This window comes from Onychostoma macrolepis, chromosome 21 (assembly GCF_012432095.1).
Source record: "Onychostoma macrolepis isolate SWU-2019 chromosome 21, ASM1243209v1, whole genome shotgun sequence".
NCBI classification, from domain to species: Eukaryota; Metazoa; Chordata; class Actinopteri; order Cypriniformes; family Cyprinidae; genus Onychostoma; species Onychostoma macrolepis.
In genome coordinates this window covers 26,972,237-26,999,010 of record NC_081175.1, presented here as the reverse complement: position 1 = coordinate 26,999,010, position 26,774 = coordinate 26,972,237, and the positions used below count along the sequence as shown (strand labels likewise).

The 26,774-nt window shown below is 38.4% G+C and overlaps 1 protein-coding gene across 4 annotated transcripts; it reads left to right on the top strand.

Moving 5' to 3' along the window:
- The first annotated feature begins 446 nt into the window (after window positions 1-446).
- Window positions 447-22,523, top strand: setx (senataxin). Of its 4 annotated transcripts, XM_058758178.1 has the most exons (27): window positions 464-654; window positions 4,587-4,623; window positions 4,851-5,054; window positions 7,470-7,677; window positions 8,383-8,492; window positions 8,577-8,796; window positions 9,410-9,520; window positions 9,627-9,801; window positions 11,054-11,147; window positions 11,252-14,593; window positions 15,485-15,581; window positions 15,733-15,906; window positions 15,982-16,205; window positions 16,404-16,556; window positions 16,688-16,844; window positions 16,938-17,039; window positions 17,122-17,234; window positions 17,342-17,413; window positions 17,499-17,648; window positions 17,877-17,984; window positions 18,428-18,594; window positions 18,708-18,800; window positions 19,743-19,835; window positions 19,927-20,088; window positions 20,738-20,833; window positions 20,918-21,005; window positions 21,110-22,523. In XM_058758178.1, the coding sequence occupies exons 3-27, from the start codon at window positions 4,860-4,862 to the stop codon at window positions 21,608-21,610; spliced, it is 7,005 nt and encodes a 2,334-aa protein (XP_058614161.1). In that variant the 5' UTR covers window positions 464-654; window positions 4,587-4,623; window positions 4,851-4,859; the 3' UTR covers window positions 21,611-22,523. The 4 variants fall into 4 exon arrangements, with proteins under 4 accessions (XP_058614162.1, XP_058614161.1, XP_058614160.1 ...); XM_058758179.1 differs by lacking the exon at window positions 4,587-4,623 and having other exon boundaries at window positions 447-574; XM_058758177.1 differs by lacking the exon at window positions 4,587-4,623 and having other exon boundaries at window positions 465-654.
- The last annotated feature ends 4,251 nt before the right edge of the window (window positions 22,524-26,774 follow it).

Genomic DNA, 26,774 nt, shown 5'->3' with positions numbered 1-26,774 from the left:
TCTTCAGTTTGAATTATTTTATTTAAATCTGTTCTGTATTAACTACACCACTATAGTGTTGATATACACTAAAATGAATGCTTTAATATTATTTTAAACTACACAATTATATTCATTTTAATAGTGCTTTTTAGAGAAAATCTTAAATCAACTTAATATAATTCAAAACTATTAAATTTCAACCTAAGCTAAAATCTAATCAAATTCAGAACTATGTTAAATGCCACATAATACTCAGTTTTGTTAAATGACACTTGTCAATAAGTAATATAAGTCAATAAGTAATATCTAAGTAATATAAGTCATATTATAAGCTCCATAAGCTACTCCTTGAACAATTACTGTATAATTATTTTCCTCCTGTGCGTTATTTCGTAGCTTTAGTCACGTGTCTTCGTCGAGCCTTTATATTTCGCGGAGCCCGCGCTGTGGTGCTGCGCAGGCGCAATGGACAGACCCGCCCCCAGCATTACGTCACCGCAGCGCGACGCGGCTGTAGGCGTTTTTTCCAGTGGAGAGCAGACTCGAGTGCAAGAAAGAGACCATGTAAAACTCACTGTTGAGTGGACTTAAGGTATTTACAACCGTGTCAGTGTGGAAATGAGATGAAACATCGCTGAAAGACTCAGAGTTTCCTCCGTTGGAGCTTTGCGGGTAACTCGTTTGTTGTTTTCTGGTTGCATTTCTCATGTTTACATTTGACTTTTTGTAGCGTGCAAACGAAGTTCACTCTTCCTCCTGCAGGGACCTCATGTTTATGGCGTTGTGAGGCCTGGAGTTAAAAAGTAAATGCTCTGTTTTGCCTGTGTTAATGTGACGTCTTTTGTTTTTGGTAGACATTTGGCAGCTCTCTGATGTAGTTCAGCTTATACTTTCTTGCTAGTGTGGACAATAGAAGCATTTGTGAAAATTAAATGATGATATTATTATGTTTGGTCAGTGAGTGCTTGTTGGCTCTCAGCTCTTGACTCTGGGATGGCTTTAGTTTGTGTAAATCGGAGCAGGAGTCACCCACGGTGCAATCTAATAAGTTTCGTTTCCATTGGTTTCGTTTCTTCTGTTCATGTAATTCAAATAAAGCAACCAAAGGATTTTCATAGTTTCTCATCATTTAAAAAAATAAGAGGTTCTGTATGTTCATGTAGATAACAATATGTACTTATAGCTGAACACTGATCATTTATACACCCTTGTTATGTTGTATGCATAATATAATCTTTGCACAAACATACAATGGAGGCTGTAGAAAAGGCATATTCTTGACCTTGGTTTGTATACTTTTTAGACACAGATTTCCACTGTGTGGGAACACTTTTGTCTTATCTTCTGGCTTCACAGACACGCACTGTGAACTCACACCTGGAGGAGCCATTTGCTGTGGCCCCTGAGGAGCAATTAGGCGTTTGGTGCCTTGCTCGTGTGCTCCAGGACGCCTCAGTCGTGGTATTGAGTGTGGAAGAGAGCAGTGTTCATTCACTTCCCCCACATACGTTAACTTCCGGTACTGAGACTTGAACCCGTGACCTTTGGGTTACAAGACCCCGCCAGCCTGCAACCTTTGGATTACAAGACCAAATCTAATCATTGGGCCACAACTGCCCTCATGGTTAGAGCGTAGAACCATGTTAACTTTGATCCGTTTAAAATATTTTAATGCTCTGATTTATTAGTAGTTTTTTTTTCTTTTTTTTCTCCAAGCTATGCTCTTGATTTTGAGGGTGTCTGTTGGATTAATACATGCACTCCTTTCTCTCTCTTTTTTTCTCTGGTAGTTTTTCTCTGTAAAAAAAAAAAACCTTTTTCAAAAAAGAAATGCATATATTTACGTATATGACGTCTGATCTTTGGGGCATTTGTGGCCTAATGGATGGAGAGTCGGACTTGTAACCCAAAGGTCATGGGTTTGAGTCTCCGGTCCGGCAGGGATTGTCTGTGGGGGGTGAGACCCTTGAGCAAGGCACTGAACCCCCAACTGCTCCCCTGGGCGCTGTGTGTGCACAAAGAGCACAAATTCTGAGTATGGGTCAGCATACTTGGCCTCACGTCACTTTCAAAATATAAAGGGTCACTAACTTCGTCAATTCTTTCACTGCTTTTTTTATTTTATTTTTATTTTTTTAACATTTTTACTGAACTGTACCATCATTTTTTCCTATGGTGTGACCAGAATCAAGAAAAAACATCATTTTTTTTCCCCCCATGACTTGTTGGACAATTTCAAGACGAACTTTGACAAGACAAACTTTACTGTCATTCGTTCAAAACTGCTGAAAATTATACCATTTTAAGTTGTGATATTTTATCTCCCCTATTGCAATACTCCAAAAAAAAAAAACAATTGAGAGAAAAATCAAATCTGTGGTTCTCTTATGTGCGTCACACCATAGGACAGCAATGGTAGTTGTTAAATTTTCTAAATGTCAAAGGAGAAAAAGTTTAATTTTGATACAAACAATATCAACATGTATTTTAAACAAAACAAAAAATAATTTATCAACAAAATTCAGTCTCGTAGTCAATCAGTGTGTTAATTCACGTGTCAATCTGCATGTGAATATTTTGGATGAAAACAGGGAGGCTTTTGACTGTCCCATTGATTGCCAAGTAAATAACACCGTCAAGGCCCAGAAAAGTATGAAAAGCATCGTCAGAATAGTCCATCTTTTATCAGTGGTTCAATCTGACTGTTATGAAGCGCCGAGAATACTTTTTGGACGCAAAGAAAATAAAAATAACTTTATTCAACAATTCGTCTAGTGCCATTTTTGAGAATATTCACTAGACGCAAATAACATACGCTGTTCTGTGTCAGCCGCACCACAAGGGTACGCTGTTTTCGTTCAAATCAAAGCATAGAAAACGTATCCGTGTGGTGTGGCTGACACATTTAAGAACACAGAAAATTATCAAAAAAGGAGTTACACAAATCTTATTTAATTATTTAAAATGCTTTTTAAAGAGACCTTGTCCTCTGGTGTGACATCTTTGTCCTGTGGTGTGACAGTACAGGCTTCACACCGGAGGGCATTTTCTGTCACACTGTAGGACATTTCAGCCTTTTTCTGTCAATTAGTGACCTTGCTATACCAAGCTAACCAGTCATTAGCGGTTAGCAAGATGCATTTGCATAATTTTCCATGTTGATGTAGTTTAAAATGCAGTTTTTGATTTAAAAAAAATATATATATATAATTTAGGGGTGTCACACCAAAGGACAACAAAACGTAACACTTTTGTAGTAGTTCCAAAACAGTTAAATATTTGAGCAATTCTGAGAGACGGTTACCATGTACACATGTCATGGGCTTCACAGGGGGCTTCAGTAACACAACCATGAATGGGGTCCTTCAACTAATTAAAGTCTTCTCTGGAATTGCTGATTTAAAATCAGGATATGGTGTCACACCAGAGGACATGGTTTTCAGAGACAAAATGTGTCAAGTTCCTACGCTTTCAGAAATGTTGGATGGAAAAAAAATGATTGCCTCTTACTAAAATGGACACTTGTACAATTACGCCAGGTGTATTTATTAACATTTCTATGCTTTTCATTTTAATTTATAAAAGTTGTAATTAAATTAAACCATGCTTGAGACAGTCACACCATAGGACAATTTTGAGATTTGGCTCAAAAATTTAAAAAAAAATCGAACAACACTGCAGCTTTTATAACAAAAGGTGTTTAACAATTTATTGCATTTTAAATAACGAAAACATTAATTATATAAATTATCTTGTGGGACAGTGAAAATGAAAATTAAGAATTAAAAAATTAAATAATAAATTAAGAAAATTTGTCATTGCAATCACACACCTTTCTTTTTCCACTAGTTGCATGTTTTGAGTAATCATTTCATTGACGTTTTAGTAATTGCAAACGCTAAAATCCACTTGCAAAAATGGAGTATGTTAATTAATCCGAACATAAACTAATCACAAATACTCAATAAGGAGGTATCTACAAGGGTTGGGCAAAGACAAAAAATGTCAGCACCTGGGAAATGGGCAATATTTGCCTTTTAATACAGCTTCCAAACACCTTAGAATAGATTTATGCAACTTCTGGATTTCTCCAGCTGAATGTTATCTATCAAAATATGTGCCAGTTGCTTCCGAAGTGCTGGAGGAGTCTTCCTCTCACTCCCCAAAACTGTCCACAGTGGTTTTATTATAATCAAGTTGGGTGATTTGTTTGGCCAGGATGTTAAAGTTCATCTTTGTGCTCCAACTGTCCATGTTTTATGATAATGATATTATCTTTTAGGCATTTTAGCACTTGTGTACCTGATTAACGTTTTAACGTTTGCAGCTCTTTCATAGATGTTGGCTTTGTGCAGTTCTCCATGGTTAGATTTTGTGGAAATGTTGTAGAAATCAGACTTTATTGGTCAAGACAAAGCTGAGATTCCTGACGAACATCAAACAAGCTGCAGCTCTATTTTATACAGTTCAAAGCCATTGACTTTCACTCACAGGTGTTCCTCTCCTTATTTATCTTCTGGCTCATCCTCAGTCTCTAGCGACAATGGAAGTCAATGGCTACCAGCTACTGTTTGCTTAACGATATCATCTTTTGTGTTCACTAGAAGAAAGAAACTCATACAAGTTTGGAACAACTTGATAGTGAGTAAATTATGATTTTCATTTTTTGGGTGAAGCGTCCCTTTAATCCACTTATTCTTTTTTAAATCCATGATCAAGAATATTGTATTTGTGTAATCAACATGAGTGTTAAGCTGCTGAAAAGATGCTTGAAAGCATTTTGGAGAATGAGGAGAGAAGTGCTGTAGAAACAAATGGAGGCTTTAAGAATGTGTTTTATTAAGCTGTCCGTATCTGTGTGTGCACAGGTGATCGTGATGGAGAAGTGTCTGTGGTGCACCACCTCACTGGAGGCGGAGGGTGACGCAGCGATAGTCGCCATGCTGCATCGCTACAGTTCAGGACGGTTGTCTGAGAGCGAGATGGACTCCCTGAATGAAGACCTAGGCTGCTGTCTGGAGTGTGTGGTGGAGTACCATCGAGCCAGAGACCAGGTCCCTGAGCTGCACAAGGTACACAAACACTCTGAGCAAAAGTCTTCCAAAGTCGCACTGTAAAGGTGTAACCGAAGTGCTTTCATTTAGCTGTCTGTACACAAACGGTTTAATATGGCTCAGAGGTGGTATAAATGCACTTGCACAGCAATTACAACTGGATTCTTTCATACTGAGGTGTGACAGCAGGCATATTTTTGTCTGTTCTTACACAGAATTTTGAGCAGGCACCGAGCAGCCTTAACTCATACTGCAGTACATACTGCATGTAGAACATATATTAATCAAAATATGAATATCGTATAATCACTGTGAATATAGCCATTTGTGTACAAGTTGTTATACTATTATTTTAAAAAGCCCTCTAACACTTGCACTCTCTATTCGTTTTCTAACTGCATGTTTTCTTTAAAATGTTAAAATTAAAAAAAGACTAACACTAGTGTTTTCTATTCTATATGTGACCCTGGACCAATTTTCCTGGACCAAAGCTGAATAAATAAGCTTTCCATTGATGTATGGTTTGTTAGGATAGGACAATATTTGGCTGAGATGCAACTATTTGAATATCTGGAATCTGAGGGTGCAAAAAAAAAATCTAAATATTGAGAAATTACCTTTAAATTTGTCCAAATGAAGTCCTTAGCGACGCATATTACTAATCAAAAAATAAGTTTTAACATATTTACTGTAAAAAATGTATAAATATCTTAATGGAACATGATCTTTACTTTATCTTAATGATTTTTGGCATAAAAGAAAAATCGATCATTTTTACCCATACAATGCATTTTTGGCTATTGCTACAAATATACTTGTGCTACTTAAGACAGGTTTTGTGGTCCAGGGTCACGCATACTATTCTTTAAAAAAAAATATATATATATATTAGGGCTGGGCAAGTTAACGTGTTTTTATCGCGTTAACGCATTAATTAACGCCGACAATTGGTTTATCGCGCGTTAACGTACTTTTTATTTTGAAAGTCCGTTGCTCACTGCGTTTGAATACACATAGATAGACTCTAATAATACAACACAAACCATGGGTCACAGGAGGGGTGGGATGTTTATCAGTAGGCTACTGGCTGCTTGGGATGAGCGTCATCACGCGTCTCAACCAATGAAAGCATTTGTTGTGTGCCTAAGAGAGCTACAGCGCGAAACAGAAAATATCTGGTGCGGACAGAAAAATGGAAAAAGGTACCGAAATCTTAAATGGACATTTTTATTTTAAACCTCTTCCACACGGTGGAGTTGATAGAACTAAAGCTATTTGTAGCCACTGCAAAGCTGAATTGTCTTATCATCGGAGTACTTCGAGTCTGAAGTATCACTTAAATGCAATGCACACCGTTGATGCCAGCAAATCACCCACCCAAACAAACAGTGGAGGAAGGCTTCGGCAGACTACATTGGATGCAGCATGTGGTGCATCCAAGACCTCAAGAGTGATTTCTCACAGAAGCCACCATATGTAATGATACAAATTACTGTTGCTCTCAGAATGTTGTTGTATGGAACATGTTTTCACTGTTATTAACATTGTGAATTCTTGTAGAAACTGCCTTCTCTTCTCTGCAAGTAACACTCAAGTCACAGTTCAGATGCCAAAATCGGACTTTATTGTTGGAGACAACAAACTTGAAATGCTTGCAGCCGCAGAACATTTGACCAACTTGCTTGCAATTTACACTTACATTTTTAAGCGACGATTTCTTTCCAGTTGTTCTCCTCCTTTATCTCACCAATACTTATTCTTTTGTCACAGTCACCTCACTTATTGGCTTGTTGATCTTGTTCTCTTTGTAAGGGTGGCAGTCTGCCATCTAGTCTGTCAAAACATTTAAATTGCATCACAAAGTGATTATTCAGTGCATTTGCCTCTATTTTTATCAAAAGAATGTTGAAGGCCATGTGAACCAAAAGAGAACTGGGGCAATGACTGCAAACAGATTTTAAAACACTAGGCATCATACATTTGCTGAGTTTGTACATGGTTAAAGAGAAAAACCTGGGCCTCCTACACTAAATGGCTGTGGATCACACACTTCCAGACTTCCAAGTTGTTCCGATCACAACAAACTTGCACAGAAATGGGTCCATATGTGCTTAATCTGAAATGCTTAAGTGTATGCTGCTGGAACGTCAAAAGTGCATTTAACAATAGCTGTGGAATAAGTTTGATTCATTTCTATTTTCTGAAGAACAGAAGACCTTGGTGTTTTCACCATGTTTCTTCTCTGCACATCTCTTCTCTAGCTTACTTCCTAATCTAGTTGTCTAATTAAACTGGCATTGTTTATTATGAAAATTGTTGGCTCTTTGACTAATTGCTTTTGTTCTTGTAATTCATGTTGGATAAAAGCATCTGCTAAATGTTGTGTTCTTTGAGCTTGCATGTGTCCAGACATTAATTCTTGCTTTCTTGCAGCATTTGTGGGAAATGGAGAAGGCTCGACTTGTGCGTTTGTTGGGAACTGCTCTGGATAAGGAGCTGGAGGAGGACGATATCTTTATTATTGAAGATGATCACGAGGAGCCGGTGTCGAAGATCTCGCCTGCAGAATTCCACGACCGTCTCCGTTTCCCACTGTTTGAAGTTCTGAAGTATCCGTACTTGCTTTGCTACCGTGATCTGTGTAAGTCACACTCTCATATCCAACATCATTCCATGTGGTGTAGTGGGTGGTTAAAAAAATCTGAAAACTGGAAGGTTATTGATTTGATTAAATATTATGTATATGAATACATAATTGTGGAAAGCAAGTGGAGTAACCTGTATAAAAGCCTGAGCTATATGCTTATTGGACAGTGTCTGATAACGTATGAGAATGGAAGCTTGGAAAGAGGCCAATTCAGATGGTCAGCTGGCATCTCGGCTTTGTTGTCTGGTCCATTCATATCTTTCTGTTGTATTCCTAATCCTCTGGTAATAAAGGTGGCAAAGAGCTTGATTAAAAAGCTAGCCATGTGGTTCCACATTATTAAATTACATTTTCCCCTGAGTGATAATTTACTCCATAATCAACGTGGTATAAGTAGTCAACAGTAGAAATGCGCAGCAATCAGAAAGTCAAATGACACAATGTTGAAAATAATGTAGAGTCAGCTAGTCGTTACTTTAAAAATAAACACTGACAGGGTGATACAAGCATCCAATGCAGATGGTACTTAATTTTATATATATATATATTATTAATAATAATATAATATTATTTTTATTTTTATTTTTGGCTGTCATAAAATATTTGGCAGAATGCCACAATTTACTAATCCCAACCAGAGTTTATAATAACGTAAATGTGATTTTTAGTGCTTTTCTACATTCTTTTCTTTCTCTACAGGTGATTTGGTGGTAAAGGCCTTGTGTAAGTTGCAGGATATGAAGCAGTCTTTGACTGTGTTCGAAAAGTATCAAGGAATATATCTGCTTCTCGTTCATCCCAACGAACAGGTAATTCAGTCAAAAAGCCATATTGTATTAGGCTGGTCCTCTTTTGATAGGTAATCTTGCTCTTACTCCACCTTTCCTCTCAAGGTGCGCCGCTGGGCAATCGATACAGCAAAGACCATGAAGAGTGTGGACCGGGACGCCTACTATGACCTTCAAGAGATTTTCTTCTGCATGTTTTATGTCATTGAGCTTGGAATATCTTTGGACTTTCCAGATTTGACGCAAGAGTCTTATGCAGGGGGCGTCATACAAATGCTTCCCTCTCACCTCTATGATTCGCAAAACAAGAAGAACTACTGGCTAGGTCTGTTTATTAGAGTTTTCTCCAAATTCTGTTTTTATGATGCTCCTTCATTTTTGTTACTAAACTTGTACAATTTGAGAGATTTTGGTTAGTCACGCTCCAGCTAGACAGCAGTCATTCCTGCTATTAAGTTTCTGTTCCTCCACTCATGACAAAGATTTCACCATCCTGCAGTTAACTCTTTTCCTGCCTGCTTTTTTTTTTTTTTGACACCCCGAAGTTTGCACATTCCTGTACCTCTTAATGGGTTTGACATTTTATTTGGCATTTTTATTTTGATGCTTAATAGCACCCCTACCAGTGAAAACATGGATTGCCATAAAATTGTCAATGGCAGGGAAAGAGTTAATATAGAAATTGGATCTTTGAAAGAAAGGAATAAGATCAGAAATTCAGGATGCTTGATGGATTGCTCTAGTGTCTTCCTACTGTAAAATAAGTGTTGCACAGTGCCCTATTCAGGTGCATGTTAATCTGGAAACTTCAAGAGCTCTATAGCACTTGAATAGGGTGTGGTGTCAGGTTGACCTGGAATTGGCAAATGGTTCTCATTGTTCATCTCTTGGTGAGTGTGACGTCACCTTTTGAAGTTATGCTCTTTTGTGCCCTACAGGTATCTGTATGTTACTAACGCAGCTCAGTGCGGAGGCAATGGACTCTCTGTTCATGGGACAGTTTAACATCCCACTTTGCATACTCAACACAATGGATGGGTTGAAAAATGGTATGTCATGATGTGATGTGATGTGATGAGATACAATAGATTAAAAGTGGTCCACTTAAAAAGTTTCATTGCATTTTATTTAATTTTTTAATTTTATTTTTTTTAGAGGATAACCCAGCTTCTGACCCATTCTGGCCAGCCCTCCACTGTTTTATGGTAATTTTGGACCGACTTGGTTCTAAAATCTGGGGTCAGGTTGACCCTAATACAGCATTCCAGACAATCACCGGAGCAGCCAGCTATGTTGCGGAAATTAGGAACATCCGGCAAAAAACCATGGGGTATGAAAATCTTGAATTTATTGAAAGGAATTGATGCCATGCTGAATTGCAGCCAATTTTACTTTGCCTTGTAAACCTGTATAAAAGGCCATGTGAAGTATTATCTTTCTGATACTCAATCCATCTTCTGGCATTAAAACTCCAAGAAATTGGGAGGGATTTTTTACAGGTACTGCAGAAGCCACAACAGCTGCAGCATTTGAAAACGCATAATTAAAATTTAGCACTATTCCCACATATCCTTAATTTAAAAACAAAAAAAAGACTTTGTGTAATGATTCCATTCCATATGCATTGCTCCTGGATATTAAAAATGACGTCTATAATAGCTGCAAAATGCAACACCTTAAAAGTAGCTGCGTTTCCATTACTCTTGAAATTGAATTGCAAATTGAAAATACGCCTAATGGAAACGCATCAATTTCGCAAAAACTCCCATATATCGCAAAAGTTTTTACGCTCGCGTGAGGTTTTTTCAGGCAATTCGAAAATGGAGTATTTCACAAAACTGTGATGGAAATGTTTTTTTCGTATTTACAGGTCACATGGCATGTGTAAAGTCATATGATCATTCTTCAATTTACTATAACCTCCAAGAAACACTTCATATATGTGGCCGCTCTAAAGTATAAGGGGCTTTCCCTGCCATTAATGCTTAGACAATTTACACTGCACACGTCTGCAGTGCAGTGTGGCTCTGACATGGCCACTGACGAACATTGCGGCCACTCTAGTCAAAGCTTGTTTATTCCAGCCACGCATGTTTCTGAAGCGGCTCTCCGGGCAGCTTCTGTAAAGATACACGCATACACCGCCTCCGAATAAATATAGCCAAAATCACACCAAAATCCGTTGCCATGACTTATCGCGAGAGGAAAGTTACGTTTTAGTCTCATAACATTGGTTAATGGAAACGCTGTCATTTCGCAATACTTTTAAATTATTATTTTTTTTTTTATCAACATTATAAAATATTGCCAAAGTTTTGCGCAAATCTGTAATGGAAACACGCCTAGTGAAGATCTCCACATGCCATTTAAAAACGTTTTTTTTAACTTCTGATTCAGCGAACCTGCCCATTATTTGACAAGGCAAATGGTTCAAGTAGTGCCATTTGGACCGTAAATGGCTGCTTTGAAATGTCATGTTTGGAACTTTTGTTGACAAAGTGCTTAGTAATGTAGGGTTTTGTGAGAAGTTATTTAAACCTATTTTTTATTTTTTTTATTTATTTATTTTTTTAAATGCACAGCGGGATGGTTAAAGTGGAACCTGAATATGATGACAATATGGTGACCTGCAGTCAGATGGTGTATGACTGTTATGCCTCAGAAAAGCCAAACCAAGTAAGATTTCCGTTTTGACACGGCACTCTCTTTATGCAACAAACATTTCCTGCACTTTGTTAGGAAAAGGCTGAATACTGTTTTTCCTTCTGTTCATCGTGTAGGCATCTGGTTCGTCGTCCAACAGTGGCGTTTCCAGCAACTATGTGATCTATGAGGATATGCAGTCCCTGGTCACCGTGCTTGATTCTGAAATGGGCCAGAGCATGCGTGTATACGGAAGCACTTTTCTGTGGTTCATTCCATTTGTCTGTTCCATAATGGAACTTCCAGAGCTCAACGCTTCCTATATTAGTGAAGTCATCCACTATCTTTGTGACAAGATACGAGAAAATCGGCACATGCTAACCGGACAGACAAGTGCGTGCGATAAAGTGACGGAGTTCTTCACTCGTATCCTTATTCAAATTGTTGAGCTACACTCTACTGAAGGACGAATGGGAATACTTTCTCGCTGTGCCCTCAAGTGGGTGGGAGAGATTGTCTTGTGCATCATCCAATCAAATGAAATGCATGGACCACCAGACAGGATGGGTGGGCTTCACGGAGTCAGTTCAACCTCATACAACCATGGGATAGTTGGAAGACTGCCTGCATCTGGAGGAGGCTTTAGTGCCATAATTGCTGGCTGCATGAAACTGATTCGACTGTTGCTGAAAGAAGGGATAAAGAGATCTGTCCCAAGCGCGACCCAATTTTTTAATTTGCTTAACAAGCAGTTGCGTGGAGTTACAAATAAACGATGGAATCTGACACGTTCTGAATCTGATGAGCTTCAGAAGTGTTTGTTAAAAATTGTCCGGTCGATGCCAGAAAGACCTGCTTCTCCACACTCTGTTGTTCCACCCCCATGTGCACCATCAGTGGAGGCAGCTACAAACACTGTTATTTCCAGAAATTCAGTGCCAACCCTAAATCAACAACAACACGAGGACCAGGAGGCAGGTCCGAGCAGAGCAGGAGATGAATCTGTTATTATCAAAGAGGAGCCAATTTGGAATTATAGAAATTGGAACTTGGATGAGGAAGTCTGCAGCGGTCTTGAGGTTATCATAAAGGCTAAGAAGGAACCCCTTGACCCAGTGTCAGTTTCACAGTTGAGACCAGTTGTTCAGTTGGAATGCATTAAACCAGATCTGGGAAAAGTGCAGGAAATTCGATCCAGATTAAATAACCAGAATTTGTCAAAGATCAAAGCCATTGCCAAACAAAAGCCTAGTCAGTCCTTAAAATCAGCTAAAGAGGAATGTGGTTTTAGAGCTGAGGAGGAGGAGGAGGAGGAGGAGGAGGATGACGATGAACCCCTTAATATCAAACGGGTTCGTCTGACAAAATCTATCCACAAAGTTGAATCTAGTGACTCCGAAGTTGACAGTGCTGTTGGAAAAACTCGTAACAGGTCCATGGGCACCTCAAAGGAAAATGTGGAGTCCAGTACCATTGTTATCTCTGATGATTCTGATAATGATGAAAGGCCAAATGACATCCTGAGGTCTCCAAAAGATCGTGTCTTGTCTGAGAGCCCTGGTCGTGATTATGATGATCTCAGTGAATCACAGGTCTTTGAGTTTGAGACCCAGCAATATGTGGCATCTGCCTGGGATGATTCAGATTTTAATGCGTCAGACATGGCGAAGAAGCCCAAAGCAGACCAACTACTCAAACCACAGGTGGATGAAGCTCCTCATGAAGCATCTCCATCAAGTTCAGAAACTGAACTAATTCCAGATGAAGACATTGAGAGGGCTTGTCAGCAAGCAGAAGATAAGATCAGAGAACAGCAGCAGCCACAACAGCCAGTGGATTCATGTGCATCGTCACTGTCCAAAGCATCCAGTACTGCAGAAAGCTGGGATAAATTTGCCAAACCAAAACCAGTTAAAAGCACAAACACAACTCCATCTGATAAGAAAAAGCCGAAAAAGCCACTGATAATTGATGCCCTTGCTCAAAAAATCAGGCACCACCCCTGGAAACGCAGCTCCACATCTCAGGACGCAGAGGAACCTTCCTCTTCAACTTCTCCATCCTCATGTGGTATATCATCTTCCTCTCCTTATTTTTCTGCCCCTGGTTCACGTAATACCCCTGCGATTGTTCCCCCAAAGAAGGTGCGTAAGGTTGCTGAGCCAGAATCAACAGCAGAGCGTTTGGGATTAAAAAAGAAGGAAAGGAAAGCATTTGAACTTTCTCAGCGCTCCCTGGATTGTGTTGCTAAACTGAGGTGCCATGGCCAGAAAGTGCAGGTGGAACCACAACAGAAGACAAAGCGAGTGCGTCGAGCCACTAAAACTTCTCCACAGAAATCTATTGTAAAAGGCAACAAGAAACTTCTGGGATCACAAGATATTCAGTTTTTCAGGCAAAGTCGTGAGAAGCATCAGAGGCCAGCAACAGGAGCCATCACGACATTAGCTCCCAAACCAGCAAAGATCAATCAGCCGGTTGAAGTGCACTTACCGAAACCTACAGTTGCAAGCAGCGAGGCTGGCGATATCGTTCCCTGTCCTCAGCCAGATCCTGACCATCAGCAGGATAATGAAAAGGCTGCATCAGGAACCAATTATAAAGGTGATGGGGCTGGAAATAATAAGAGAATAGAATCAAAGTACTTCCAAGCCAGTGAGACCGCTGAAGTCAACATGGAAAAAGGAAAACCTACTCTGGAGGATGATGACGAATGGATGTTCCTCACTCAGATGGAACCCACCGACATGGAACTGTGCTCTCAAACGGAGCAGTTTGAGGAAGAAAATGGTGAAGAACTCTTTCTTACTCAGAGAGATCCTATTGACATGGACATTGATACAGATAGTGAGCCAGATACCCCAGGGCCAACCTTGACACCTGAACCTATTCCGACTCCTATTGTTGGAAGTGACGATCATTTGTTCGTGAAGCCTGGAATGTCACCTATGTCTCAGAAAAAGGCCAAACCTTCTACCACAAAAATATACACCCCCAGCTCCCGCAGTGCCTCGCTTGTCCTTGAAATGGAAAAAGGAGCTAAGCCTCCTCCTGTTGTGAAAGCGAAGATTCCCCGACTGCCCCCAGCAATGCCACCTCCAAAAACATTTCAACCTCTTCGTCCTCCACAACTCCCAAAGCCACTTCCTTCACAACATGCTCCACATGTTCCCAAGTTGGTCACCAGTTCTAAAATAAGCTCCACCTCGGAGCCACCATCTTACAAGGTATACCAAAGACCTGAGGCTCCAGTTAACAAACCAGTACCCACGGTGGATCAAAGCCAGACGTTTGACCTTTCAATCTTGACCCAAGCAATCCTTAAATGGGAATATAGGATGCTTGACAACTACAAAGCATTTGGGAGTCCACATGATCTGTGCCAACTGCCGCTGAAGAAAGTGCCAGTTCAGTTTCCTAGCTATCTGGAGTACTTCAACACCTTGTACCCCCTGCTGCTAGTTAATGCATTTGAAGAGGTGGGACTACATCTTATATCTGCAATGTCTAAATACTTGGATGTAATTAGGACTGACTCTTATACAATTTAAAGGGTTAATTTCTCACCCAAAAATGAAAATCTGTCATTAATTACTCACCCTCATGTTGTTCCAAACTAGCAAGTCATTCGTTCATTTTCAGAACACAAATTAAGATATTTTTGATGAAATTCAAGAGCTTTCTGACCCTGCATAGACAGCAACGCAACTGACATGTTCAAGGCCCAGAAAGGTAGTAAGGACATGTGGCATCGGTGGTTCAACCTAAATTTTATAAAGAATATGAGAACACTTTTGTGCATAAAGAAAACAATGACTTTATTCAACATTTTCTTCTCGTCTGTGTCGGTCTTCGTGTTCACGAGAGTACCACGACCCAAGCATCCGTGTTCTACATCAGAATGCTGGCTCCTGCGTCAGCAGCACCACACGCATGCGTCGTGATACTCTCGTGAATGCACATTGAAGACTGACACGGAAGAGAAGAAATTGTGCGCAAGGAAAAAAATAACTTCATTCAACAAAATATTCTCGTACCTTCGTAAATTTAATGTTGAACCACTGATGTCATATGGACTATTTTAAAGCTGTTCTTACGACCTTTCTGGGCCTTGAACATGTCCGTTTTGTTGCCGTCTACGCAGGGTCAGAAAGCTCTCGAATTTCATCAAAAATATCTTAATTTGTGTTCTGAAGATAAACAAATGTATTACAGGTTTGGAACAAAATGAGGGTGAGTAATTAATGATGGAATTTCCATTTTTGGGTGAACTATCCCTTTTAATTTGTTTTTGTCCTGCTTCTATTACAAGGATAATAATTGTACATTTTAGTACCAGTGTTAATGTTAACCAATTACAATTTATACAGATGGCGAGTGAATGGCTCAAAGAGGGCAGAGTCAAGCTTAACCTAACAGTCCAGGGTATAGAATACAGCAATCGCACAGCTAGTGCCAGCTTCACAGGTAAGTTCAGCCATGTTGGGCAGTTTACAGTCTGATGTTCAGTAAACTGTGTTCTGATACAGTTACAGTCTTTAATTGTTACAGTTGGGGAGTATCCTTTCAAACATCAACCATTTCATAAAGGTTTACATTTTTATTTATTTTTTTGTAGCAAACATTTCTCCGGAAACTAATACAAAACAACTGTACCCAAAAGAAGATGACCTTGTGCTACTTTGGTTGCCTGACAACACTGGGTCATATGCCCATGACGAACCTAATTTACATGAACCACATCCTTATTTTGGTTATGTGTCTCGGTCCAGTGTGTCCAACAGAGGTCCAGGTGTGTGACTTGTGCTGTCATTAAAAGGATTGTGTAAATTTATGTCCACAGTCTCATTACTCTGTCCCTCCTCAGGTTCCAGGCCAATTCTAAACTTGACGATTCAGACACGTGGTAATGTATCTTCGGTGAATTCCCAACCTGTGCTCTGTGAAGTCATTGGATCATTGATCAGCATATTCCGGGAATTTCGTGCACTGTGTTTGCTGCGAAATAGACCAATGTTGCGTCCTCTTCTTGCGCCACACGCGTCTTATTTCACGCACACTCTGGATAGCCCACCGGACCTGGATTCACCAGTGAGTTTGGGTTTATCTGAGGCAGTGGTTTCTAATCCTGGTCCTAGGGACTTACAGCTTTGCACATTATGTATTTTTTATACACCTGAATCAAATATTACTCTTTCCTTTACTCTATTTCCCTTTTTTCCTTCACTCTTTTGCTCGTTCTTTCTCTTGCTCTTTCTTTCTTTCGTTCTTTCTTTCTTTGCATTCCAGGAGTTCAACAGGGACCAAGCAAGAGCAATAGCTTGCGGTCTTGCCATGATCAAGAGAACACAGAAGACCCCAAAATTTCTCCTTATTCATGGTCCTCCAGGAACCGGGAAGAGTAAAACAATTGGTGGCCTGTTGTACAAACTACTATCTTCGGTATTTGTTTTTTTATTTTTAGTCTGAATGTATCTTTTTATTTCTGCCCGCTGTGCATGCTGTCAAGGACTCCTTAATCTGCAACTGCACCTGAGTGTGTTTGTTTTTTTTGTGTGTGTTTATCTGGTCAGGGCACTAACAGTGCTGCTCCTTCTGGGAACCTTCAATCCAAGTCTCGACGGACACGAGTTCTTCTCTGTGCTCCCTCTAACGCTGCCATCGACAGTCTGATGAAGAAAGTCATTTTGATCTTTAAAGAGAAATGCCGAAACATCAACGCACCTCAAGGTTGCGAGCTTGCGCACACATTGACACCTAAAAAAAGCATGCATGTCATATACTGTCACATTAAAGCATGTCTCACAACACTTTTGTGTATAGGTAACTGCGGTGATATAAACCTGGTACGATTGGGAAGTGAAAGGACCATCTCGAAGTCCCTAAAACCTTTCAGCCTCGACCACCAGACTAAAGCTAGAGCACGTGAGAGAGAAATTCATGCACTTACAATTCAAGAGTTAATGCATGTGCATGTGGTGTTCATGTATAAGGTGTTTGTGTGTAGAGCGAGCCCAGCAAACTGTAGACTCTGACATACACCGGCGGAAGGAGCAACTGGACCAAAGTATTGAAAATCTCTCCCAGCGATGTGCTAAAACCAAGAAGGATTCTTTTGAGGTAATGCATCTTCCACACAAGTTTCTAAAAGAGAGAATATAGAGATAGCATTAAAACAAAACTAAATGTGGTGTTGAATTTCTTTAACTTCATGGGTTGGTTGACAGTTCAAGAAGTTGATGGAGCAGAAGATACAGCTTCTGAAAGAGAGGGAAGGACTGAGTCGGCAGATTAAAGAGGTAAACAGTCACATTTGTTCACATTAGTGTTTCACAATACTTCTAATACTCCCACAAACAAACATACCTCTTGTCTCTTTCTTAGTGTCGCAGCAGGCGGCAGGAGAGTCAAGCTCTTGTGCTGCAAAACGCTCATGTGATCTGCTGCACGCTCAGCACCAGTGGAAGTATTGTCCTCGAGAATGCCTTCCGTCGTCTGGGACATGAACCATTTAGCTGCGTCATCATCGATGAGGTACCAAAATCTCTTATCGTTTTCATGAAATGTGTTTTCATTTGGTTGAATACAAAAGTAGTACAACTACAATTGCACTTGTCATTTTTCGATGAACTGAATCTCTTATTACTGCTAGTGCAAAAGACAACACGATGAAAGAAAACTACATAATGTCTATATTATAAATGCGCTAATACTCCTAACAACTATATTTCAAAGTTGCTTTTTGTCGTTGCACTTTTGTAGGCTAGTCAGGCTAAAGAAACTGAGACTCTGATTCCCATGCTGTACCGAAGTCCTGCTGTAATCCTTGTCGGTGATCCCAACCAGCTTCCACCAACAGTTGTCTCTCAGGTAACCAAGCATGCATGCAAATTTAAACACACACATGGTTAGGATTTCCTGTGTCTTTTTAGATTTGTGTTGTAAATTATGGCATTAACCCTCATGTGCCCTGACTCCTTGTCATTTAATATTTGTTTTTATTTTTTCCCACATAGTATAACAACTTTCCAAAAAAAAAGTGTTTTTTGTTGTTGTTTTAAACCAGCCTGCTGCTATTATTATTATTATTAATGTTTTTTTGTAATGCCATTTTGTCAAATAATGAATTTAATCTGTTTATTTCTGTAATGAGATTTATAAGCCATTTGTTTTTTGTAGGCTGCTCAAATACGGATTTTCAGAACAGCATAAGGGTTAAATAACCATAAATTAAAGCTGCAGAAAAAAATATATTGTCTTTGCATTTTGTGTATGATTTGATAATTTATTTTATTTTTTTTGTGTTATAACAGAAAGCAAAGGAGTTTGGCTACGATCAGTCTCTTATGGCAAGGTTATGCAAAAGTCTTTATCAGTCTTTATCTACCATCCTCCTTCTCAGCGTGCAGTACCGCATGCACCCGGACATCTGTGAATTCCCCTCCAAGTACATCTACAACAGCGCTCTTAAGGATGACTGGTACGCACCCAGATCCTTGTTTGTTTGGAATGTTTACACTTGTGGTATGAGTAGAGAGGGAGAGAGAGAAGACCGTGTTCTGCAATCAGACGATTCCTGTGTATGATGTGTAGGCAGGGGCAGTGCAGGCAGTATGATCGGGAGCAGACGACTATGACCGAGTCTGAATTAAGACTCCTCAGGTCACTGAGAGGACAGTGCGTGTGGTGAGTGTTCAACATAGTGAGCTGCTAACTGCAAACTAAACCATGGTCTGCAGATCTCAAGAAACATGTTCCACTGACACTGATTGACTCCCACTTTGCTGTGAAGGTCTATTCATACCGAGAATAAAACGAAAATGCAACACAAATCGCAGATGAAAGGTGTATTCAACGAGCCATGCGAAAAAGCGCTTCAGTTATTCATGTGCTTTAGGAAAGGTGAAGTGTGCTACAGGAAAGATTAAAACAAATCCTGCAGACTCGCTCTTTTGCGGACATGCTGGGCATCTCTGGTACTTTTAATGCAGTTTCAGTCACAATCCAACTGTGATATTGTTATGCAACCTGTAAAGTAGTTGGCAGAACCCAGCTCTATTATTCAGTGATGGTGAGATTTATACGAATATTCAGTTGATGGTATATATGGCAATAGGTGTACTTTTCTGGTATTTTATCTTGTCTTGCAGCAGAATTATCGTAAACTATTTAAAAACTTCTTGAAATAAAATAAATGGCTAGTTTCCAAGGGAACTTTTCTTGTTTTAATTTAGTTGAAGTACTAAAATTTAAATTAAAACTGAAATGGGGGGGAATAATGTATATAAATTTTAAATCTTAATTAAAAAATAACAAATGAAAATTGAAATTATAAACATCTTATCGAACAAAAACTAAAATGGCATATAAATGATACTAAACAAACACTGGTTAATTGAAAAGATGGCGCAAATATTCTCTCTTGGTGTGACTAGGCCTTGAATTTTAACTGCATTCTGTGAAATGACTTCTCCCCATGTTTTGTCTGTGACTTCAGTGTTAATACAGTCTTGTTATAACAGTCACACAATCACAATTTAGTTGTGCAAAAAAAAATTTTTTTTCATTTGCACCCAAGGTCATCAATTATAAATATGGACTTTTGATTTGTGTCCTTTTGTCCCTCAGTGAGACCGCTCAGAAACGCTGTTCACACAGCTGGCCCTTCAAGCCCTACAAAGTGTTCGACGTGACTGATGGGATAGAGAAAAAGGAGAGAGAGTAAGAAAGGAGGAATGTGGGTGGGATGGTGGACTTTACTTTACTGCTTGTGTCTGAACCGTTCATTTATTGTGTTTTCCCCATTGGTCAGTTCATTTTCCAATCACAAAGAAGTCAAGCTGGTCTTGCTGCTGTTGAAGCTGCTGGGTGAGAAGCAGTCCGTGCGAGTGGGTGTCATCACGCCCTACAACGCCCAGAAACAACGCATACTGGAAGCCGTCAGGGGTTCAGGCATCGACAACAAGCAACTTCAGTGAGTGTTCAGTGTGCAACTTAAGTTTTTCATTATCTTTCATCAAAATGAAACTTATAAAAACAACTTTTTTTTGCAGATTGCCACAAGAAATAATAATTAGCAGTCTATTTTTGAACCATAGATACAAAAGTATAACTATGAATTCTTAAAATGATCTGATAACTACCAGTCAAACAATTTCGAGTAAAATTAATTAATTTTTTTTTTTTTAAGTCCTTATGGAGCCCTTAAGACCTCACCAAGCCTGCATTTATTTGATTAAAAAATAAAATAATATTTTCAAATATTATTACAACTCTGTATTACCTGTATTGCTCAAAACAAATTTCCCTCATGAGGGACAAATAAAGTAAAGATTGATTTGATATTAGAATGATTTTGAAGGATGATGTGATGCTGGAAATGCAGCTTTGCATTACAGGAATAAATTGCATTTTACAACTTATTCTCACAGAAAACAGTTCTCTTAAATTGTAGTAATATTTCACAATATTATTGTTTTACTGTGTTTTTTTTTTTTTTTCAACTTGGTGAACATAATAGACCTCTTTAGAAAAAAGAAAAAACATAACATTCCAAACCTTTTTGACCAGTAGTGCGTGTATATGGTGTATGTACAGTTGAATAACCTGTAATTGTGTTTTAGGGTTGACGTCGATACAGTCGATGGCTTTCAGGGCAGAGAAATGGACTGCATCATTGTGTCTTGTGTGAGAGCCAGCAGTGAAATGGGCTCCATTGGGTAAGTGTACATAGCCTATATATAAATCAACTAAAATGTTCAAGTCTCTGCTTGTAATATTGCATTGCTTCTTACTTTTTTAAGGTTTGTTGGAAATCGGCAGAGAATGAATGTAACCATCACCAGAGCCAGATTTAGTCTCTTCATACTGGGACATATACGCACACTCAGGGTAACGTACACATTTAAACATTTGTTTGTTTCAACCCACCATAAGAGGTGCTGTTGTGTATTTCTAAGCGCTTTTAATGATGTTTTAATGATGCATTTCTGCAGGAACAAAGTGATTGGGGAGCACTGATTGAGGACGCTAAGATGCGTAAAACTATCATCAAAACAATGCAAAAAGATTTTGAAAGGGACGCCAGGCAGATTCTTAAACAAGAACGAGAGCCACCAACCCGCAGTCTCTCCTATCCCCCAATCAGGAATCCAAGCACTGTGACCTCACCGCTTACGCATGCATCTGTGGAAACAGACCCTGCCCCTACACCCCGCCCTCAACGTGACACGAGCAATCTGCCTATGCCACGGCTAATACCTTTGGAATGCCCTAATAACCCACGGATGAGCGACAGGCCCACAGACCCACGTTTTGCAGAGCGCCGGCCAATCAGAGAACAGAGACCAGAAGGAGATGGGCGGGGCTTACCGGAGTCCCGCCACCCCACTAACAGAGCTAATTCGTATGAAGCTGACTCTAGAAGTACTGGCCATTCTTCCAGATACTCTTCAAAACACCGTGGTTCTTCACCATCAAGACGACACAGGAGATAAATGAATTATCCCTGTTTTTATTTGTCATTAAAGCTTCACAGCAATGCATTAAAGGAGAGGTTTTTCTTCCTCATGTCCTCTTCTCCATGTTTTGACATGTACAAGGGTCGTCGTTAAATGTTTCTTTCTCAGGCATTGGCTTAACAATTAGCTTGACAAATTAGTTTGATGGCACCTAATCTCTTTCGAAGCATATTTTGCTGCTGAATGAACATTTAAAGAACTATTTTATGCATGAAGAGGAATGTTTTGTTCCATACAACAGGTTTCTGGTTTTTGGACTTTGTGCTAGTCTCCAAAAAATGTATATTGATGCAATAACTGCACTTTCTGAAGCAGTCGGACTTGCTCAAAAATAACACTTTTTATTTTTTACTTTTTTTTTTGGTGTTTGAGTCTGTATAGTTTGTCACTTATTTGAATGTAACATTGATTTAAAGGTTTTTGCAGGGATGGATTCGGTGTGTAAATGTGTTGTGCGTGAATGCAGGGCTGTTTGTGTTTCACTGGTTGTTTTATACTGACTTTTAACATTCTGGATAACATACTGGATTATTTTTGATTAAGCCGACTGTTAGAATAGTTTTATCAGGTAACTTTGATTATAGTCACTATTATTCTGGAGGAAGAGTTAAAGAAAGCCAAGAACAGAACCAGAAGTATTGCTTAACATTTTAATTTCAAATATAAAATGTCATGTGTTTGAGTTGTGAATGAGAGTTCAGTTTGAAATTGTACAGTTGAAGTACACAAGCCAGAGACCTGGAGACTGAGAGATCGACCCACTGCTGTGGCTTTTTTCCCCTGAGTTTTATCTTTTGTGTGACCAGTTTTACAAAAGTGTACGAAGAGGACTTTGTTTTGTACAGATGCACTTTTTGTAGACAGGAAATTAAAAAGTTCCTTTTTTTTTTTTTTTGGTTTCTATTAGAATCACTGCACAAATTGATTTTGCAGCTGTGCCGCTATTATTCTTGATACACCGCATATGTTAGTGATGTGAGTGATCCACTAAATCATGGTAGTCTATTTTTCCCCTCTGGAATTTATACAAGTACCTTGAAATGGGTGAATACTATGGAACATGGATGTTAATCAATACCATTGCATATCTTGTAGGGATGCAGGATATTATGGGACTGATGTCGGAATCGGCCGATAATGGCTTTAAATGTAAATATCGGCATCGGGCTGATATGAAAAACTATGCCGATATGTCTTGTCAATAAGAGGAATGGGTTAACTTAACTCACATGTGCTCGTGATTAGATCATGGCAGCAGTGTGGCTCATTCTTGAAGCAAAGGTTTGTCTGAATGATGATTAGACTGACTGTTTTGGATCGCTGCATTTCATCTGTGAAAGCACCTACAGAGTAGAGTAAACCGTAACAGCCCGTGCAGCGGCAGCCTCCTCCGGGTCCTAACGCCCATTCGTTAAGGATTTTTAATCTGTAGGGGGCGCTGTTGACCTACTTCTAATTAAATTAAAAGTAAAATGGCTGACACAAATAACATTTAGGCTGTGTTTCTGATTAAATAAAGCACGGGCGGTTCTAGACCACAATAACTGGGGGTGCCAGACAGGGGCCACTTGTGCTTTTAGGGGGCACAATTTAAAAATCCATCCTAACCTACGTTAAGTATTATTCATTCAGTCATTTTTCACCATGTGCTGTATCATTGCAATCTCTAGAAGTAATCTATAACAATTTCAGCTAAAATGAATATTTCATCATGTTTCATTTATTTGACAAATAATTTTGTATGTCAGGGGCATCATTTTTGAAGGGGGTGCTCATGCTTGTCATATGACACACAGCAGCCACAATACCACTGTATAACTGATATAGGCTTATGTATTTTTTTTTTTTATTATTATTCAAAATATTCCCAAAATATATCATGAAATATCTCGATTCTCAAATATGTGTAAGTAAATGCATTTTGTACCTTTATAGATTATGTTAGTTGATCTATAATGGGCGATAGGCAAAGTAGCCTAATAGTGTAATATTAACTTTGCATAAAAATCCATCTTTTTAACAAGAACTTATTTATTAGAATTTCCTTTACATAAAAGGAAGTGAAAAAGTCATTAAAAAAAAAAAGTCACAACAATAAAAACAAGGAATTAAAAAATAATAATAAAAACAAGATATAAAAATTGTTTTAAAAATAATTTAAAACGGTTAAGAATAGAAAATGATTATACATATTGCAATCAGTTTGGACGTAGCACAGTGCTCATTTGACAAATGCACAGCTAAACAGATGAGTTTTGAGCCTGGATTTAAATGTGGCTAATGTTTTAGCACATCTGATCTCTTCTGGAAGCTGGTTCCAACTGTGGGCGTCATAATAGCTAAAAGCAGACTCCCCTTGTTTTGTGTGAACCCTTGGTATTTCTAACTGACTCGATCCTAATGATCTGAGTGGTCTGTTAGGTTTATATTCAGTGAGCATATCTGCAATGTATTTAGGTCCTATGCCATTGAGTGATTTGTAAATGAGTAAAAGTACTTTAAAATCAATCCTAAATGTAACTGGAAGCCAGTGTAAGGACCCGAGGACTGGTGTGATAGGCTCAGATTTTCTGGTTCTAGTCAGAATCCTAATAGTGCAATAAGCCACTCAAGGCTATGGTTTTATTTTACTGCGGTAAAATGACTTCTCAAATCTATCATGGTCTCAAGTGGCTTATTACTTTTGTAAAATGACAACAACAATAATGTGATTGAAAGACAAATGCTAAATGCATTATTAGTATTACTAATCTGAAGGAAGTTCAAGGAACAGTTGTTTGGCCATGTAATATAGACATGGAGTGGTTATTGTTTAAAATCTGAAGTTTCAGGTGCCAAATATTAGACTTTTTGCCAAGATGCATGCAGAACATCACACACTGCCAACTCTCATTTTCATACAGTTCTTAACCAATGATCTCATTGCAGGAGGATTCCTCCCTTCTTGCCAATATTCATGTCTCAATTTCATTATTATTATTTTTATTTATTTTTTTGGCCTTGTTTTTATTGGTGGCATGCTTCCAATCATTATTATTATTATTTTTTTAAATCATGCTTTTAATAGAATGTGCTTTTATAGATTCTCAATAGAGAGTACATGTCTTGGTATTGAGTAAATAGTGAACTTAATAACCTTATCTAAAATATTGAGCGTTCAATGGATTGTGCTGTTTAACAACACACCACCGTTTGCTGAAAAAACGTTCAGTGGACAAAAACGCCATGAAACAGTTGTAAAAGCTGTATTTTGGCAAACATTACATGATTTAGTACCTTTATACTGTGCGTGCCACATTGGAAAAAAAAATGTTAAGCGCATCCCTCAAAGCCTCGTTTTCGTCCACGTACAATTCAATATGGCGTCCTGATTAAGGCCCGCGCCAGCGCCCTCCCGCTCTTTCTCAGGCCACCCGCGCAAATCTCGCGCCCTGTGGAGCCAGGTAAGGATCAAGTCTGCTCATTCTACAGAAACGTCCACTTTTGGTATGGCAAGATGTCTTAAATTTTTTTTAATTTAAATTTAGACCACATTATTAGATTACCTTTTGACTTTATGAATACGTATAAATGACAGCTTAATTGTATTTATTTTTTTAGCTTTTTTTGTGCAATTATTTCATGTATCATTTTTTTGTCACTGGTGTTACCTTCTTTAGCAATATTAAAAGTTTTTATGAAATATTACTTCTAAAAAAAAAAAAAACATTTCAGCACATGTAGTCAGAGTTACAGAAAAATAATGAAAATGCAAGAAATAAGGAGATTATGTTTTATTTATTTAATGTGACAGACAAAAACAGTACAGTAACACAGCACAGTAACACCAGTGACATTAGACCTGATATACTGATCGTCACTGGTGTTATCCATAAGGAAGGTAACACCAGTGACAGTAACACCAGTGACAATTTTCATGAAAAATGCATTTTACAAAATGTCTGCTGCAAGGTATCAAACCACATGCTGTCAATCATGGTATACTCACTAAATTAAGTAGTTTAATCCATTTGTATTATAGTTTTTTTTACAATTCCCTAACAATAAATAGGTCATACCAGTGACATCAACTAAAAGCTTCATATGAGATAAATGAGAAAATTTCTCATAACAAAAGAAACAGTGGACTAAACATGGGCCTTTTTTTTATAGATCTTTAGAAAATAGGAAGGAGGAAGTCGAGTGATGTTATCAGTGTGATTTTTTTATTCCAAAATAAAAGACTTTTGTTAAGCGGTAACACCAGTGACACAACTCCAGGGGACCACTGTTTTCATTATATATTTTATAATATTTTTTGGGCATTTTGTTTTAGTATGCCATTTATATCATATATTTGATAGTTATGAATAGACTTTTGTATTTTAAATGGTAGAAAATCCTGTTTTTGACCTCAAAATAAAGCATTTTCCCTCTGTACATGGCTGTGGGGACGAGCAGTTTTGTGGTACTTGGAATTCTGTATAATTAATTTAAAAAATAATGCCACATTGATGGTTCAGGAAGGTGTAATTGTTCAAATAACGTATTGTTTCATTTTAAAATATAAAAAAAATGGTGACCCTAAATGTGTATTTCAATTGTAATATTTCTGTAAAGTCTAGGGACAGAAAAGTGGATGTTTCTGTAGAATGACCAACGGCTATTATAAAACAAGCAGGCTAGTTTCGCGTTGGCAAAACTTGTCTAAAAGGCCTCCAAAATTAATTGTCCCTGGAGGAGGAGTTCTTTTTTTGTGTTATTGTGGGTGCTATTTTAACTAATATCAGTATAATTACAAGTGTGATTAATTTTACACAAAAAACGGTAAGTTCATTATACTAACTGTCCATAGATACAACATACTACATTTTGACGTTTTGCTGTTTCACCAACGAAAATTTTCAACAAGACGTTTTTCAATGATTCAATAACGCATTCATGTTTAAGTTACTTGCTTCATTTATGAGTGAATCAAACGGTTTGAACTAATCGGTTTAAATGTCACTTGTAAGACAATCGACGCCTACTGGAGGTTTTATTTTTATATAGAATAATTTAGTTTTTACCCAAATTCATGCTTCAGTAACTTACATTTACACCGCATTCATTACAACATGCCAAGGCAGTATTAGACCATTCTTAATTACCTGTAAATGAC